The sequence below is a fragment of the Chaetura pelagica genome, unplaced genomic scaffold (assembly GCF_000747805.2).
Source record: "Chaetura pelagica isolate M959 unplaced genomic scaffold, ChaPel_1.0 scaffold104, whole genome shotgun sequence".
In the NCBI taxonomy this organism is placed as follows: Eukaryota; Metazoa; Chordata; class Aves; order Apodiformes; family Apodidae; genus Chaetura; species Chaetura pelagica.
Window position 1 is genome coordinate 3,350,603 of NW_009953786.1, and position 18,591 is coordinate 3,369,193.

The 18,591-nt window shown below is 37.7% G+C and overlaps 1 protein-coding gene across 1 annotated transcript; it reads right to left on the reverse strand.

The window, feature by feature from the left end:
• Positions 1-1,381: 1,381 nt before the first annotated feature.
• On the reverse strand, positions 1,382-17,507 carry VPS4B (vacuolar protein sorting 4 homolog B (S. cerevisiae)). Its single transcript, XM_010000897.1, has 10 exons — positions 17,387-17,507; positions 15,882-16,032; positions 14,569-14,636; positions 11,492-11,611; positions 11,091-11,247; positions 9,519-9,667; positions 9,270-9,351; positions 7,050-7,269; positions 3,555-3,692; positions 1,382-1,815 (listed from the first exon to the last, which is right to left on the reverse strand). Exons 1-10 carry the CDS (start codon positions 17,505-17,507, stop codon positions 1,714-1,716), a joined length of 1,308 nt encoding a protein of 435 aa, XP_009999199.1. The 3' UTR covers positions 1,382-1,713.
• Between the last annotated feature and the right edge of the window lie 1,084 nt (positions 17,508-18,591).

Below are 18,591 nucleotides of genomic sequence, written 5' to 3' on the forward strand. Positions count from 1 at the left end.
TTCCTGCTGCACACACCTCCTCTTCCCTCCCCCCCTCAAAGCTCCAGGGAAAGATTTGCAGCCCACTGATTCACATTACACATTCCAACAAAAGACAAATGTAAAGCTGTGTGTAACTGTACAATTTGAGAAAGAATATTTCATCATGTTAGCAAACAAAAGCTCAGCACCTTGCAGGTCAAATAATTTTTAACTAAGTATTTTTTAAGCTGATAAACATAGAAACCAAAGTCTAAAAAAAACAACAACCAACCAAACAACCAAAAACATAGCATTGAAGAAACACTCAAAGAACATAGCTGATATTATACTGCAATGTTTTACTTCATTTAAGTACAGCAAATTTCACCCATCCTATGATTTATACAGTACATAAAATATGTACATAAAGGAAACCAAACCCCATCAAAAGATGATCATATATGTGTATATATACATATAACATACACAAAATGTGCAAATTTCTTTTAATGCAAGTTAAACAAAGCATACGCAGGATGAAGTTGTACAATGATAATGGAACATAGGGTATTCTAGGTATCCTAATGATGTTTTGAATCTACAGCCAGTGCAAACTTACAAGGCACAAACTCAGTGCTGACACTGTAGTGTTGTAAGTTACATTCAGGCACATCGCAATGTGTAGTTCTTCAGAGAGAGATCAATGAAGACCCACTGTACTAAAGTGCCAGCCTTCTGTTAAAGTTTAAGCTAAATTGAAATAACCTATATGCAAGAGTTACCTGAAGGGTTCAGAGTGAATTTATCACTGGAAAGTCTGTGGGTAAAACATCTGCTACAGTCTCCTTGTGTATGAAAGTATGCTTTTCCCCAAAAGACCTCCTTTGGAGACCTTTTTCTCCAAAGACCATACCTTGCCAGCCCTGACATGGCATCTTACAGGATATTACTAATGCTTTTTCCTAACGTTAGTCAAACTCCCGCAAAAAGTAAATCCAGATTTAAAAACAACAATAAAACAACCCAAGACCACCCCGCAAAACACCTTCTGCAATACTTGAATTTAACCATCTCTTTCCAGATTGCATAGTGACAGTGTGTAACAGCTAATAAAGAGTTAAAAACAAATGCTTGCTGTCTAAGGCAAAATTTTAACACAGCGGAGCAGAAGCAGCCAAATACTAGTTCCATCAGTATTTAAAACAAAGTACTGGCCCTTGTAGTCATATCCTCACACTATGTTTTCTTACTTTAATAGCAAACCCACACTTGCAGTGTGTTTGATTAGCAAAGTGTTGCATTTTTCTAAATGAAATGAGCGCAATTAATATGTAGGCTGATTGACATTGAAAACACCTGACAAATACATAATGTTCTCTTCCACCCCTCAAAAAAGGGTTCTATGAGCCTACTGGGAGTTTAAAACTCACTTGTACCCAGGTTTAATATAATACCTAAAATTGACCTAATAATGTAAAGTTTTCTAGTATTTAATAGACGTTACCACATCACTTTTCTGTCTCACCCTAAAACTGCATTTTCATATTATTTTTCAGTAGAAGACAATTCATAGACATCTGAGGAAAACAATACAATATAAAAGCTTAAGGGTCTTTGCAAAAGTACCCTCTATTCCTTCTGCAAAGGAAGAAGGGAGTGATTTCATTGGCATTTAGTTGAAGTGCCATCCATAAAGACAAGATTTCTTAAGAAAGACAAAAAAAGTTCTAATGATCCACGTATCTCTTTGGTTTAGCCTTCCTGACCAAAGGCTTCTGTAAACTTCCTTAACTTCTCCAGGTCCTGTTCGTTAACTGTTGGTTTTGTGCTAGCGAGCGACCTGATCATATCCGCCTGTCAGACAAAAAAGACAAGTGTTTTCAGAAACAAGTATAGTACCACTGCTAGGAATCTTGTTGCCAAGAAAAATGTGTGTTAAAAAGCCCAGTAAAACAAGAGGAGCATAGGAACTCCTATCTACACAAAACTTTAAGCTAGCCTAAACAAGAGACAACTGCTAATGAGGTTCCCTAATAAAGAAACCACAACCTCAGGTTTAGGTTTAAATGACTCACCCATTCAAGTTTTATCAATCTCTTTTTACTGATAAGAACCGAACTTCCATACTTTTTTTGTCAGTTACTATTTTCAATCACTCTTTAACTAACTACAGGAGTTTAAAAGTGGAAAATAATCTGATGTTCCCGTGTACTCTTCATAGTCCAACAATATGGAAAAATAGTTTGTGATTAATCTCTAGCAAAGTTTTGCTGCTCATGACCAGTAATTTCTCTCTCTTCAATTCAGTAGCTTCCTAGAGAAATATTTAGATACTAGGAAATGGAGTTCAGAAAAACTTAAGATCTGTGAAGTTGAAAGCAACAGTTAAAACACCCTATTGAATAAAAAGGGGCAAGAAAACTAATCAAGACCATGCCAATGGCAGCTGAAAAAATAAGATGCCCAGCACCCCATATTACTATAAAATTATAGGTAAGCCCAAAAGTTACTATAACAATTTTCTAGACTTGGGAGTTGTCTCATCAGACTAAAGACACCCTGCTTAGAAAGAATTTAAGTCTGATCAGGACAAGAACTGATTTTGGACACTGAAACAACTGCCAATGCAACTATAGAGCATTAAAGCCCAGGTACCATTAGAAGCACACAAGAAATTGTTATGTCTAATTCCAGGAAAGACTGATTAACAATCTGCTTAGACTGTGCAGGCAGAAGTATTAGGGCAGACTTGCACCTGCAGGCATCCTTTTGTGCTTCCTCAGTATGCAAATACGCATAGAAAATTATCTTCTGAAATCTAATGATGGTTGTATTTACAAAGCAGTGCCTACTGTTTTAGAGAGTTGTGATCCCCGTGAAATACACCGATTTCTTTCATTCACTACAGGACTCTTTCACATGACTGCCCACAAGAAATGACAGCAGCACAGATTTGTTACTGAGTCCTTCCCTCAAACATTATACTTAAATTCAGAATCTTCTTTTTTGCTCTTGGGGAAAAATACAGAATGAGTGTCCAGCAACTATTATTTTTTTAAGCAGTGAACTAAGATTTCAATGTCTTAAAATGACATATTCTTTTCTCTAGACCAAAATAAGTATTTTAACATGAACCAAGAATACAGCTGAAAGAGCTGTACCACCTGTGATGAAATTGAAACCGAACTACCATTACATCCACTATCTTTTTACTTTTATTATTTATGCTTGTATTTATTTCATGGGTAATATTTACTACAGCACATTACTTCCAATTTATACTGAATATAATTTTCCACTTCCCAGTATCAGTATTAATGCTATGGAGTGACAGGAATGAAGCCTATCATAGGGCAGAGGATCCCAAAGGTTTTAAATAAAAGATGAGTGCAAGAGCAGTCAAAGAACCAGATGCTGTCTATGGATGGAAGGACAGCAGCTGCATAGCAGAAGACAAGAACAATAAGAAATGCTTATTTCTGAAATCAAACAACACAGTCAATTGCCTTGCATAACTATTTGAAAGAGTTTTTTCCTAAAGTCTTTTCAGAGTTCTGCAAAGCAAGAAAGAAATGTTACCAAAAAATGCCTACCATGGAAACTTGAGGCTCCATTAATTTATCACCTGGAACCTCCATCCATGTCATTTCGATGGCTGCAGGATCACCTGGAGAGCAAGGGGTGAACAAATCTACTATCGTGTTTGGATTAGACAATGATGGTCCTTTTACCTAAAAATAAGAAAATAATTTATAGGAGCTACAAATTTAAAAACAAAAGACAGAAGCTGAACAGCATTTTTTGAGCAAAAACATTCCTCAATTATATGCAGATGCCCCACCCATTGGGAAGATATGTCCTGTGAAAGAGAAATTGTATAAATGTACTGGCATTGTTCACTTTGAAAACATGCAGCTATAGAGAGATGCTTAAACTCACATCAGGTCAAATCCCAGGCGCTGCTTCCTCCTAAGGTTGAGGATTTCTGTGGAAAACTAACATGCCAGGAAATATAGTTGGAGAAGACCACCCTTCCTAGTCCCTGGTCACTTTGGCAGTTCACTCATTACTGATTACCAGCTTTCTAAAAACTTATCAATAATTATCCTTGAGTGCCTCTGAAGTTAGGAAGCCAGAAATGGCTTTTCAATCTTAAGACAGAACGCACTCCGAAGCCCCGAGCACTTTTTCTGACACCTCCTCAGTACTCGATAGAAAGCAGGGCCATCTAGTGGGAGAACAGAAAACATTATTTTTTTCCAGACACACGGACAGACCCCAGAAAAGCTGCACCAGTTCCCTTTCTGCAACACCTTATCTAGGACCCACAGTTTTATTTTCCTTTGTCGTTACCTGAAGCATCACATGCACAGAAACTCAAACCATATGCAAAGACTGAAAGACAACACACTCACTGGCTATTTTTAAAAGCAGGGAACTGGATTACTGTCCCAAACTGCATTTAAAGCACTATGTTGGGAGAGCAGACTGCAATATTCAAAATGAACTCTGACAAACTCGTATTATCACGCAGAGCAAGGGATGGTCTGCAATGAATTAATAGTAGTTGAGGAAACTACTGTTTAACAGGGGCAAGCTGTCATGATGCAAATAATTGACAAAGCTAAGATTTTGCTCATAAAAACAGGAAATGACATCTAATTGAGGTACTAACAATAGAGGAATAGACTTGGCTTATGCCAGGGCCCTCAAAGTACTGCAGTTACGGAGTTTTTCCCTTCCTTTTTTGGGGGCAATAGAAGGTAAGAATTTCTTTTGGGTTGCTCCACAAACTGTGAAAACTGAGGTTATTTCATTGTTCCATGGTAGTCTGAGACATGCCCTAGGCTCTTCTAAATCTGAAGAATAGGCTAAAAGGTAACAGCCCTTCAGCCAGAAATGTCAGTGTCACTTAAAGTCAACAATGGATCAATACTTCAGGCAGCACTGCTTAAGGGTAGGAAGCATCTGGAAAATCCTTGATATCAAAATAGCTGCCTATTTTTAAACAAGTATAGTTTATATCAGTGTTACTGATGAGTTGCCCCCAGAAGAAACAACCACATCAGTATTTCAAAATACTCGTTTTGTTTTTAAACGGGGAAAAGCTTTTCAAAAACCCTTTAAGACATTTTGGAGGATTTGGTCTAGCATTCCCTTCCCACCAAATTGACTGGCTGCAGGTTTATTTGACCAGGTTTTCCTAAACACAGACCCTGGGAACTTATGTAGCCCTCTCATATTCTGGACCATATTGGATTTAAGTGCTCCTTTCTCTTTGAATTTTAAGCTCAAGGTGTTCCTTAAAAGAAACTACATGGAAAAAAAGCCTATCTTCAATTCAAAGTAACTGTAGATGCTCAGTTTAGGGCCATTAATCCTTTTATGTCAGGCTGAGTTACTGGTAGAAAAATTTCAACTGTAACTGAGGTGACAACTCAGTTGTCAACTGCTGCCACACAAGTTACGTGGTAGGTATCTCTTGACAGCTTAGGATTTAAATTTTTTCCTACCATTTCCAACAAAAGAAAACTTCCCCTTACAGCAAGCAATACCTCGATCTTCACCCAACAAACATTATTTTCTGCAACATCAAAGTCTGCAGTAAAAATTAAACAAAAAATACTTTTTTGTATAAAATAGTCTGGTTTGCCCTAAAAAATAGCACACAGGGAAAATATTTTATTTAAGCAATATACATTGTACGTATTTGGAACTTTGTTTATTACCATAGATAACATCATCATACTTTCTTTTTTTCTCTCCACTGAAGAGCTTAAGAGTTTATAGAGAACAATTAAGTTAATTGAACAAGACCCATATGTGCAAATTCTCCAGGGGAAAAAAAGCATTCCCAGATTTAATGGATTTAGATCGGTGCTAAAGAACTCTACTTGGTTCTTTGTCAGATAAAAGTTTCTGAGATCCAAACATTTAGAAGACATGTTTCTTAAGTCAGTACACAGCATGTAGAGATGACTACAAGGTAAGACAAACAATATAGACCAAGTGTCTCTTTCGAATGCACCTAAGTGTAAACTAGTTTTCATATTATGGCAGCACCCACAGGTTGCTGCATGCTGCCCAAGCAATGAAACACAGACCTTGCTCAGTTGTCTTGCATCTTTACTACTGTCACAAGTAACAACGATTCCATGTTTTTACCAGAACTTTACAAGAATCTTAATTTTTCAGTTTGAAAAATACACCACATAAGCAGAATGTCCATTCCCATGTGGATGACAGATACATTCATTTAAACATGCTAGAAAAAACACAAAGATTCCCATAACTCAATCCAGGAAAAAAGCACAAGCCTTTTGAGGAGCATCTGGAGGAACTGGAGAAAAGGATGCTGAGGGGAAACCTCATCACTCTCTACAACTACCTGAAGGGAGACTAGTGAGGTGGGGGATTGGCCTGTTCTCCCAAGTAACAAGGAACAGATTAAGGGGAAATGGGCTCAAGTCATACCAGGAGAGGTTTAGATTAGATATAAGAAAAAATGTCTTCACTGAAAGAGTAATCAAACACTGGAATAGGCTGCCCAGCAAGGTGGCTGAGTCTCTATCCCTGGACGTGTTTAAGAGACATGTAGAGGTGGTCCTTAGGAGCATGGTTTATGCACTGGACTTGGTAGAATTAAGTTAATGGTTGGTAGAGTTGGGCTATGGTTGGACTTGATGATTTTAAAGGTCTTTTCCAACCAGAATGATTCCGTGAAAGAGCACTTTAAATGTTCCCATTTAAATTACACTTGAAACTGAATGCTTTTAACACTACCTAAAACCATGAAGCATCATCAGATCTTGGATTACACAGCATGGATATCCAGAAGGTAGCTCCACCAGACTTACGGCAGGACTGGGCTCAGGGGTGGGGGGGGGAAGGAATGGGGGAAAGGAAAAAAAAAACACAAAACCACAAAAAAGAAGATGAATACCCAAGTTCTCCTCTGGTCAATAAAATGGACATTCGTAAGTGTGCAGTGTTACTGCAAACCAAACTCAGTTTACTTGCAAGGAATTTTCAAATTAAGATAGTTCTGAGAGATGAAATAACTTGAAAAAGTTTTGAAACCTACTTACTTTTTTAAAGTGAGTTGCTGATTGCACCTTTCTTACAGGCTGCATCAGTGCATCACGTACAATGATGCTTATATCTGCCCCAGAATAGCCTTCAGTTTTCTTTCCAAGCTCTCGATAATCTGATTCCGATAGGAGATTTGGAGTTGACCCAAGGTGAAGTTTGAACATTGCAGCCCTGGCATGGTCTTCAGGTAAAGGAATATAAATACGCTTCTCAAACCTGGTTTAAAAAAGAGAAAACAAGACGTTCCAGAGATGCTAGCTCATGCAGGTGCACAGTGGAAAAAAACTTATGCAAATAAGTATGCAGTTTGTTCCTAACAACACCAGAAAGAAGCAGTTTCAGTATTATAAACCTTAAAAAAAAAATCGAAGGCAAATATTCAACAACCTGTTCTCATAAATAATACTGTAGCTACATAAGCTGACATCCGGAATATAGCAACTACTTCCTTTTCATGACAAAGATCTTATCTTCAGACTGAAGTTTTTCCAGATCCTCTCCAGCAGAGTTTGTGTTTTGAAAGGAAAAAATCAAGGGGGAAAAAGCCTTTAAGTGTTGAAGTATATTTGAACAGTTTCCACACTCAAAGAAAGAACTGCCTGATAACAAGCTGACACCATTACTTCCTACAGTCTCCAACTAAGTTAAAGAAAACCTCATAGTCAGAAGCAAATTTGAAGACATATTCTCAAAACAGTTGTCAGTAAAAAAATGTTGGTAACTGCAGTTCTTCCTTTGAAGCAGCATCTGTTCTCACAGTGGGGATTACCCCCCACCAACCAAGAGTGACTCCAAAATCTGTAGAAAGCAATTAATTTGATATAAATGACAAAGTGGGCCAAATTAATGAAAAAAGCGAATAAAATTCTGCCATTGTTGCACAGGTTCCTTTAAGTCTCATGGACAGGAATTAGAGAGCTCCTATTTCACACTGCAGAGAATCAAAAAATGGTTTGGGTTAGAAGGGACCTTACCTTCAAAGGTCATCTAGTCCAACCACCCCTGCCATGGGCATGGACACCTTCCACTAGACCAGGTTGCTCCAAGCCCCATCCAACCTGGCCTTGAACACTTCCAGGGAGGGGATATTCACAGTTTCTCTGGGCAACCTGTGTTAGCGTCTCACCACAGGAAGCAAAGAAATTGCTTCCTTATGTCCAGTCTAAACACACTCTCAGTTTAAAACCACTGCCCAGCATCCTGTCCCTACAAGCCTTGGTAAACAAATACACAACATCTCTCAGTCTTTCTTATAAGCTCCCTTTTTATTATGAAAGGCACAAGGCTGGTGCAGGGCTTTTTCTTCTCCAGGCTGAACAACCTCAATACTCTCAGCCTTTCTTCACAGAAGAGGTATTTTGACCCACTTCTGGACCCACTCTATCATGGCCATGTCTGTCTTGTACAGTGGACCCCAGAGCCAGAATTTAAAGAATTACTTGAATTTTTAAGCAATACCTTTACCTTTAAAGTTGTCTCACACAAAACTATAGTTGTACAGGTTGGAAGCAAGCTCCGGAAGTTGATCCAGCCCCCAGTCAAAGTATGGCCAGTTTGAATTAAGCATAGAAATAAGTCAGTGACAGATAAAAAAAGGTAATGTTTCTCTAGCCAACAAAAATGACCATCATCCAAGCTGTGTCCTCATCATAACAGTAATATTTGTCACATGGCTGTTATTTGTCCTCTGCTGCTTCACAGCTTGAAGAAAGATCCAGCTAATCAAATACAGTTATCTACAAAACAGCAGTTAAAACATACACTGAAAGATCATGTATTACGCCTCACCAGTTGGAAAACATGGTGTTTCTGTGTAACATAAGGCTACATTTCCATGAAGGAAGCTACTCGACAATGTTAACAGCTGAAAGGAAAGCTCTACCCCCTCTTGCCATTCTGAATTGTGTATTTTGTAACTCATCCCCCATGCTCACCAGAAAACCAACCAACACAAAACCAGAATGATTTTCTGCTTTCTCAAGCACAATCATATAACCAAGACATCAAACAAACTAGAGGGCAAACAGAAGAGTGAAAAACTTACCTCTTTAAAGGGGCAAAGGGCTACTAGTTTGGCTCAATCCATCTCATGGAATTGAGTCGTAGAACAATAGCCATGTCTGCAAACACGAGCTGGGTTACTACCTCGAGTAGTCTCAGATTGAACCCTCACAATAGTTGCACATTTCATACCACGAAAAAAAATGCTATCATACCTTCTCCTGATAGCAGAATCCAAAACCCAGGGTATGTTTGTTGCTCCTAAGACCAAGATTCCTTCATTGTCAACACCAACTCCTACAGCAGAACAGAAATCATTTCACTGTTCAGATGATACAAACTGTTTTAAAATGTCAATATTTAACAGGATGGAACTGCAGATACTTTTTATGTCCTCATACAAACTATGCTTAAAATACATATCTTAATTCATTTGAATGAATCTGAAAACCAAGTAAACTTACCTTGCATCTGGACTAGAAATTCTGTTTTTATCCGTCTAGCAGCCTCACTTTCATTTTCACTTCTTGACCCGCAGAGGGAATCTATCTCATCAATGAAGATAATAGAAGGTTTGTTTTCTCTGGCCAACTGGAACAAGCTTTTCACTAATCTTAAAAAAGGAAACAGCTTCAGTTATCTTGATGATTACACCAGGAAAAACACAAGATTATGATACAATCACTTTCTTCAGAGGAAACTAAAAAAGTAGAAGTATTAACATACAGCTACTCAACATTCTTCTAGCTCCAAGACTCATTACTATACTGAGTGAGATAGCCCAGCATAAAGGGAGCTGAAAACTCTTCAAGTACTCCAGGCACTGTTTTGCAAAAGAAAGCCATATTTTGGATTACCTTTCTAGAGGACAGCCTGGCATATACAAAAACACCACTCCAGACAGATTCAAATAACATGGCTTACTCTTATTTCATATTTGTAACCTAATGAGATTAACTCTATAGAGATTTTCTAAGAAATAACATTACATTTGCTTTACACGACTTTAAATACTTTTTATATTACAAGAAAAGTTGGTTTGCAAAAATAACAATAAAAAAAAAATGACCTAGCCATTTTATTAAGTTAGAAAGGAAAATAAATAGGAATATGCTGGGAAAATCTTCACAGTATCAGCACTAAATCTCAAGCAATAGCCTCAAGTGAAGTGAAACAGAAAAAATGCCTTTCAGTTCTGTATTCCTTTTGCAACAGAAGAAAAGCAGGTTAAGGTTTCCAGCTTTTTGGGGAAAAAACATCCAGCTCAAACACTTTATCTAATGGTCTTTCTTACTCATTCTATCAGCTTTAAATAGTGTTGCTCACTTGTCCCACACTTCAAACTGTTACAGCATGGTTATCACAAGGATTTTGATCACATGAAAATCCTTTCTGTACAAACCCAGAGCTATTTCTTAATTTGGGAAATCTTCACTGGAACCCTAAATGGACAAATTCCTGCACTTCTAGACTGCACAAGTGTCACTTCAGGCTTCCTAGTTTTCTTCACGTATCAAACAATAACAGATTAAGAGTTAGCATGAAAAACTATGAAGTTTCATGGTTGGTCCTATCCTTCAGCCTCTTTTTCAAGGTTCTTAAGTCTTCCTGATCTTAGTTGAAATCAGGATAAAGAAAGAACACCTCCATATGGACAAAGAAATGCCACACGTTAACAGCACTGCTGCTGGGACAGATGGGTGAGGCAATGCCAAAAGGCAGTCTCCCAACAGCTCAGACTGATGGAACATGCTATCACAGCTGATTTCAGTAGGGGAATAAGCACCATGGTAATCCCAAAAGCTTTCTGAGCTAGTTTTGAAAACTATCTTGAGCACTGAAGAGAGGTCCAGCTGCAGAGAACACAGCACAAGATGATATTTTCATGTGGCACTGAAGCATGAAGCATAGAAATGCCAGAAGTTTACTTTTAAAATAGACATGACCCTTCCCTCAAATTCAATTTCTTTACAGCAACTTATGAATTATTTTTTTCTTGCCAATGTTTTCCTGGACCTCTGGCAACTCCAACTTACTTTTCACTTTCACCTAACCACTTTGAGACAAGATCTGAGGAAGATACTGAGAAGAAGGTAGAGTTGTTTGCTTCTGTCGCCACAGCTTTTGCTAAATAAGATTTTCCTGTTCCTGGCGGTCCAAACAGGAGAATCCCTCTCCAGGGTGTTCTCTTTCCTGCAAGACAAAAAGCAGCAGTCATCAAAATACTGCAGAAAGGAAGACTGAACCTATTGTTCTGATTAAGTCCCTCTGATTTCTTCAGAGGTTTTCCACATCTACCCATGAAACTTCTATCAGATGGGATCAGTGTCTCTTTGTTGAGAGCTCAGCTTGAATTTCATCCTTTGGCATCACACTCTTCTCAGACCTTAGAGACTGTCCTGACTGGCCAATAGCAAATACATGCTGTAATTCTGACCTGTAAACAGGTGTGGAAATTTAATGGGCAAGATCACTGCTTCTTTTAGTGCTTCTTTGGCACCTTCGAGGCCAGCAACATCACTCCATTTGACGTTTGGTCGCTCCATAACAATTGCTCCTGTAAGAAAAGATTGTGTAAGTTAGTGATGCACAAATCTTTTTCACAACTTCAATAAATTCCATTTGGAGAAAAAAAAATAAAAAATTAAGAAACTAATGCCAATGTCCATACTGCAAAAAACCAAAGCATTTTTAAATGGATCTAAGCATGGAATACTGTTAGACACATGGATGTTATTTCTATAGAAATCTGTTGCATTGTTTTACCACTATAAGCCGTGGAAAACCAGTATACTTGAGAGTTAGTGGAAGTCCTGCAATGGTCAACACTAGTCCATAACTGATCAGGAAGTATGCATGTAGTAGTCACAGAGTAGTACCTTCCAGAATAGGTACTCAGGCACTATCTCCTCACTAAACCACCATTATGCGTTCTGAAAAATTGTAAATTTCATTTTTTAACAGTGCAACCAATGTAACTGCACTAGTCCAGGATTTAAAAGATTCTCCAGCAGATGAAGTAACTTGTGGGGTATCTCCAGATGTGCAGCAAACAATCGGATCATCTATTGGTAAAGCACTTTAAGAGTTAGGGTTGAAAGCACCAGAAAAGTTACATGAAGCCTGCTTAGATGCAGAAGTATCTTCTTAGTCTAGCTACATTCTCTCAAACTTTATCAACAAGTCTCATCATGCTCAGTCAACAAGTTCATCTTGATTTTAGCCAACTGAGTTGTAATATAGCCTTCTCTTTAGACTTCAGATTGGTTAGTCTGACAGGCTAAAAATGATTTTGTGTTGACTGCTTTTAGAGGAGACAACTCTAGTTGTTGATCTGAGCTAGTAATTGAATACCAGATCTTGTCATCCTAGCCAAGCCAAATCCTAAAGATGAACAAATGTCAACCAACCTAATGCTTATCTAAGTACTGGAACATACTGTAGAGAAATAGGGCAACCAAAACTTTCAAAGGGATTTCTATAACTTCAGAATTAGCTTTCACCTGCTATTTTTTTGACACTTTCACCTTATGCCTTCAGTGCTCTGTGAAGTAATTTAAGGCTTTTTTTCTTCTGCAGGATTAAAAGTTTACTGTTACTCATCAGCTAATGAATAAAGCAATTAAGTCTGGCTTACTTTTAAAGTATCTCATTTGAGATTTTTTCTTTGTTGCATTCCTTTTCTATCAGATCAAAACAAGCAGTATCTGTTCACAACTGCAATTGTTAACAATTTGGAATTTAGACTCCAAAAACAAGATCATAGTGTCAAAGGTGTTAAAAATGTTACAGAGAAAGCCGATGGCAAACTGTCTTATTTCACCATCTATATACTTGAACTAATGCAATCACTCACTTCCAATGCATTAAATTCTTTTGCTGGATTCATTACACTTCAGCTTTTCTTAAAGTAAGCCGAACTACGGGCTCCATCACCAAAATAATTACCAGAACGAGTAACAGATAAGAAGAGGAAATTATTTCAAAGTTGAAATATCAGTTATCTGCACCAGACATACCATAGTAACTGAAATCACTGTACTGTAAGATATTACATGTACCAAGAAAACAAATGGAACTGGAATAGCAGGCTTCCTAATTTTGTAGGTGTAAATTAATAGCTGGAAGCTTAAGCAAAAAAATGTACAAGGCCTTTAAATTTTTAAACAACAATACATGACAATAAATCACTACTATACAGTAGACAGCTGGATAGCAGAACTACTAGGCAACTACTATCCAGTCTGAAAGCTACCAGCAACTTCTTCCACAATGAGCCAAGTTGTTATTATAATTAAATATTTATAAATAGCCCCAGACTTGGGAAAGTTCCATAAGATCAAGTCAGCTAGGAGTAACAAGGCAGCAAAATTAAACACAGGAAATTTCTGTGGCTGTTGTGGGAAGCAAAATGAAAATGACTAATCTGGAGTCTGCCCAGAGCTTGTATTATCTGAGTAAAGGATTCCTGTATTAAGTTTAAAAGGCCCAAGGATCTCACTCCTTAGATTTTCAAGCAATTCAATGTTTAAGCAAGAACACTGTCATTTTGTAGAAAATATCAAAGAAGTGGTGGACACATTAAAGTATTTCTTAATTCATGTGGGAGGAAGCAAACCCCTCATAGTGACAGAGAGGATAAGAGTCCAATGCTCATCGTTCTGTCATTTTAAATAGAGAAAACTGTCCCATATAATTGAGCATAGGACTAAACAGAAGTGCAGTTTCCAAAGATCATGCAATAGCTCCTGAAATTACACAGGTAGAGCGATCTGGCAAATGCGTTTTATCTCTGTTACACTGAAAAACAGGAGGAGAACTAAGAAGTTTTTTCAGATCCTTTAGCACCTCCTGGCAGGGAAGCTCTTAATGATTCTTTATCCTTAAAGCATAATAAGTATCAAACAAAGCCTCTGTTTTACCACATACAAAACTACTGGTAGCTGCTATATGTTGTATCACTGACTGTATTCAGCATCTAAGTTAAAAAATGCAAACTATAGTGTTACTCAACTGGGAGACCATCACCACTGCATATGAGAAAATGCTGCCTTTTACTACAAACAAGGAAGAATCTGTGTTGCCAACTCCTAAACTTGAGCACAAACTTTTTTTGTGAAAATGGTCCTGCTTATACCAGGTGTTCATATGAGGTCTGTTACCTTAGCCTCTAGGCGATACTATAATGTACTCATGAGTAAAAAAAATACTGATTCAGTTTAGCCAGTAGCTACCTGGGATCTTGCATCTTCTTTTGCTGGAAAATTCTATCCTGATAAATGGTACAATTTCAACATGAAGCACAGGGTACAGGAGATACATTTCAAAGTAGTCAGTGCATAATTTATTGGCACACAAAGCACGACTTCCATAAGGAAGTTGTATGTGAAAAGTACATAGTAGTTGAGCCACTTACAGACAGTATGTTATTCCGTAAGATTTAGGTGGCAAAAATATAGGAAATTGCTTGCCTGAAGCCACTCCTACTTAAAGGAAAAGACACTTCAAAATTACCTTGAATTTGATTCTGTAGCTTCTTTTTTTCAGGATCCTCTGACTCCGCTTCCCCATCACTGTCATTCCTGATTTGGAAACAAGAAAAAATGCTGAAATACAATAAAAGAGACTGCTGTCTTAGGATAAAAATCAGAATGCAAAAAGCAAAAAAAGCACCAGTCTGAGTAACGAAAGAAACCCTGAGATGCTTTCAGACCTCTACAAGTTTACACCATTGTACTTCTGCTTTTCTACGCCACATTATTTTTAACTCACCCTCCCTGCCATTTCAACTTCTTATGGGTCTGAGCCCTCTTAACACACTTGTACATACTTTGAGCCAGTCTCCAGGAAATAAAAACCCTTGTATCAAGCAACACAAAAACAATAAAATGGTTTATTTGTAGACACTGGCACTCATTCCCTATCTGGAATTTCAACAGGACTTGGTCAAATCCATCTAGTACTATGAAACTCTACACCCTCATCTTGTGGGAGCAAAGGAAACTAGAAGTTACTGAAGGAAAAAAAGAGACTAGATAGTGAGAAACTGGAGTGGATGTCATGAAAATACATGTAGCCTCTGTGATATTGCCAGCTCCTTCTATTACAAGCCAGCAGAAGACAGTACAGCTCAAAAAATAAAACTGATGAGACAAAGAGACAATGAAGGAGACTGAAAATTAGGTGAGGTTTCAAGAGACAACTGAGCAGCTCTAGCTGTTCAGGACTGCTAAAAAGAGCAATTCTATAAGAAGGTATCATTCTGAACTCTTCCTCTCTCCTATCCCCATAAAAGCAGTAGCAAGTGCAGAACAGGCTCGGCTTGTTCAGGTGGCTCTGTTTGTTCAGCTCTCTGATACACAACATGAAAACCAAGTCTAATAAAAGGAAAGCAGTGGAGCGACTAGGCAGCAGCAAGGCATTAGAGGGATTCAGCCCATCTTACAGAACTTCACCCTGCACATAGCTTTGCACCTCTTTTCAAGCATGAGATGAATTTATTTTCTAGTTAGTAAGTATTTAAATGTGGAAAAATTTAAAGGTTAATTGGGCTCCTTGCCATTAAATCTGATCATTGCACATTAGTCTAAACCAGCTTTCATTCTTCAGTGAATTTCCTATGCAAATTTTAGCACATTTTAGTAAACAACCAGAGAAATGCCTGTGATCGTAATTAATCTTCTTTTTCCTTTATTAGCCACTGTATTTTAGCATAATAGTCATCCAAAGCATTTAAAAAACACCAGTTAAAATGATCTTTGAAGAGTGAAATTTTAGAATAAGCCAAGTTCAGGAAGTATTTTGCTTTACCTTCTCCAAAAACATACCCTTTTCCATCAGCAGGACCAGACTCTTTAACTGGTTTTGGTGCAGTTTTCTCTTTTTTTTTCAGATATTCTTTCAGCTTTTCTGCTCTGTCCAAGTATTCTCTACATTTCATTCTAATACTGTGTTTTGCTTTATCACTCTGTGTATCATCTAAGAGTTTGAAACGAAAAAATGCTTTGTTAACAGCAAAACACACATGCACTGTAAAACAAGATTAAATTTGTCTTCTTTATATCTTATCAACATAAATCTCACAGGACTCAACACACAACCAAACACCTCAAGTACTTAGTATTCCACTATAGCATGGAAAGAAGTGACTGGAAGTCACCACCTATCAGAAATAACATACACACATGAATACTGCTTGGAGTTAAATTTGACTGTAAAGCATTAAGGACAATGGCACTGGAAGATTTTCTGTCAGCCTTTCAAGCAGCTATACACAGTGTTGATAAATCCTTTTCTAAAATAGCTCATCAAGAAACTCCTTGTGCTAAGTGATTTTTATTTGGAAGCATAGATTATTTTTCCATAGCCTACTAATTTTAAAAGACATACACACCATAAAGAAAAAAATAGTATAAAATGTCTGAAAGAGTTAAGTGTGGTTCAACAGCCAGTGTTCTGTTAGTCACTATTACAGTGCTTCAAACCAGCAATCAAATCTTAACACATTAGGTTTACTTGCTAAGTTTCCAAAAGTACATCAGTACTGTTAAAAGCACAGAAAGTGCAGCAATATTCTGAGAAAGTCCATATGATATAAATGGATAAGAAGAGATGAACAAAAATCATCCTAAAGATCTATAAAGAAAATAGTGTTTTTTTCAAATTGTGGTAACCTCCAAGTGCATGTCAGGTGAGCAACCTTAGCCCACTGAGATGAAGGCTGCACCTAGGTTAAGAAAGCCCCCCTTGCATATAACATGACACAGAAGTGGGAAAAGGCATAAAATAATGAGAATATGGAAACGGAAGAAAAACGACAACGTACAGATCTATCTCTTATGTTTTGTTGGCCAACATGAACAGCCAGACTATGGCATTAAGGAGCACAAAAATTGCAGCAGAGGTTGTAGAAAGGTAAGTGGTGTGAGTTAAGGAGACACATATGCTCTGCAGGTACAAAGACTTTCTCTTTAACAGATGGCTTTCAGCACAACAGGAACACAAGGATCCCCTCTCTTATAGTCACATTTCCTCATGCAGTGGCCAGCTTGAAACAACACTACAGAAGCTCAGAGGAGAGACAGCAAAATCCCTTCCTCCCTGTCTTAAAAAGCTCTAAGACAAAACACAAGTCCAAAATAATCTGGTGTCTTACAAGAATGGAGCAGCACAGAACACAGTAAAGGCAAGAGCTGCAAAGTACATGACCTCAACTACAATCAGCAAGTATTACCTGACTATAAAAGTAAAAATTTAAATGCTGATGTCAACACGAGAGATCACTCTGTGCAATTTGACTACTACACTCTATTTAATCATCCAATACACTTACATTTAACAACATGGAGGAAATACTCGACAGCATGTTGGTACAATCTCAAGGCTTCCTCATAGTTTCCTTCTTTATCTTCTTCTGCTGCCCTAGTAGCAAGGTCTATTGCTTTCTGTAACATAAGCAAATAATTAAGTGCTGCGTGAGAGCATCTTGCACAACCAAAGAGGCATTTTAAGCTGCTGCTCTGTTTTTTGATGGCCAGTTTTTCTGTTCTTCAACATTTACCCCAAAAAGTTGAAAGCTGTTGATTGCAAGTCTCGGGTGGTGCTTTGTACACAACAAAATATTTCTATCCTTTTATGAACAATTAGCAAGCTGCTGAAATTTACTAGCACACAAAAAGAAGTGTGAGAAGAACAAGTTTCTGTGTACTAAGCTGGAACTCCTACTTGTTTGTCTATGCCATTTTTTCTACCAATCTCTTGCATTTCTTATGGAAAGATTTGGAAATCCATTCTAAGTGTATTTTGCTTGTTGTTTTTTTTTTTATATCCAGACCAAGGCACTTTGAACTATGACTGGTGACATCAGGAATCCCAATCAACAGCCGAGTCAATACAGGAAGCACATGATTACAAACGCACTGAAACCAGCACTATCACTTTTCCAACCATATGCTGAGAAACATCTTCAAAGACTGACTGACAATTATTTGAGGATTCAAGTTCTTAATATCCAAATGGGAAATTCTAATTATGACTCCAATGGAAGGGGAGAAAAATACCCCAACAAACAGAGACTGTACCCAAATTATGAACATCAACAAATGTTCTAGAAGTTATGGATGATTTCTAACTTGCTTGTTGAGCTAATTTCAAATAAAATTGATATTTAAGCCATTGCATTGCATACACTGGATTTATTGGTACAACTGTCATTCCTTTGCTCTAAAGTGCTTAATACCTTTTATTACACTTTGGTCCTTGGAAATCTCTATACCCCTTCAGGACAATTAAAACAACTAGTTCATGCAAGTTTAAAAAAGGCAGTCGGTTAGCCAGAATTAACCAACACTAAGTCTTCTGTGGCCCCACGTGTACTTATCCACATTCAGTCAAGTTATTTTCCTAAACATTGTTAGTATGTTCAGGGCGAGGACGATGACATCAGGGAGCAAGGTGAAGAAGCTCCAACAGCAGCATGGAGTTTTCATGAGACATCCCAGTACAGACACTCCTGTCTCTATCCAGACATGTACATGT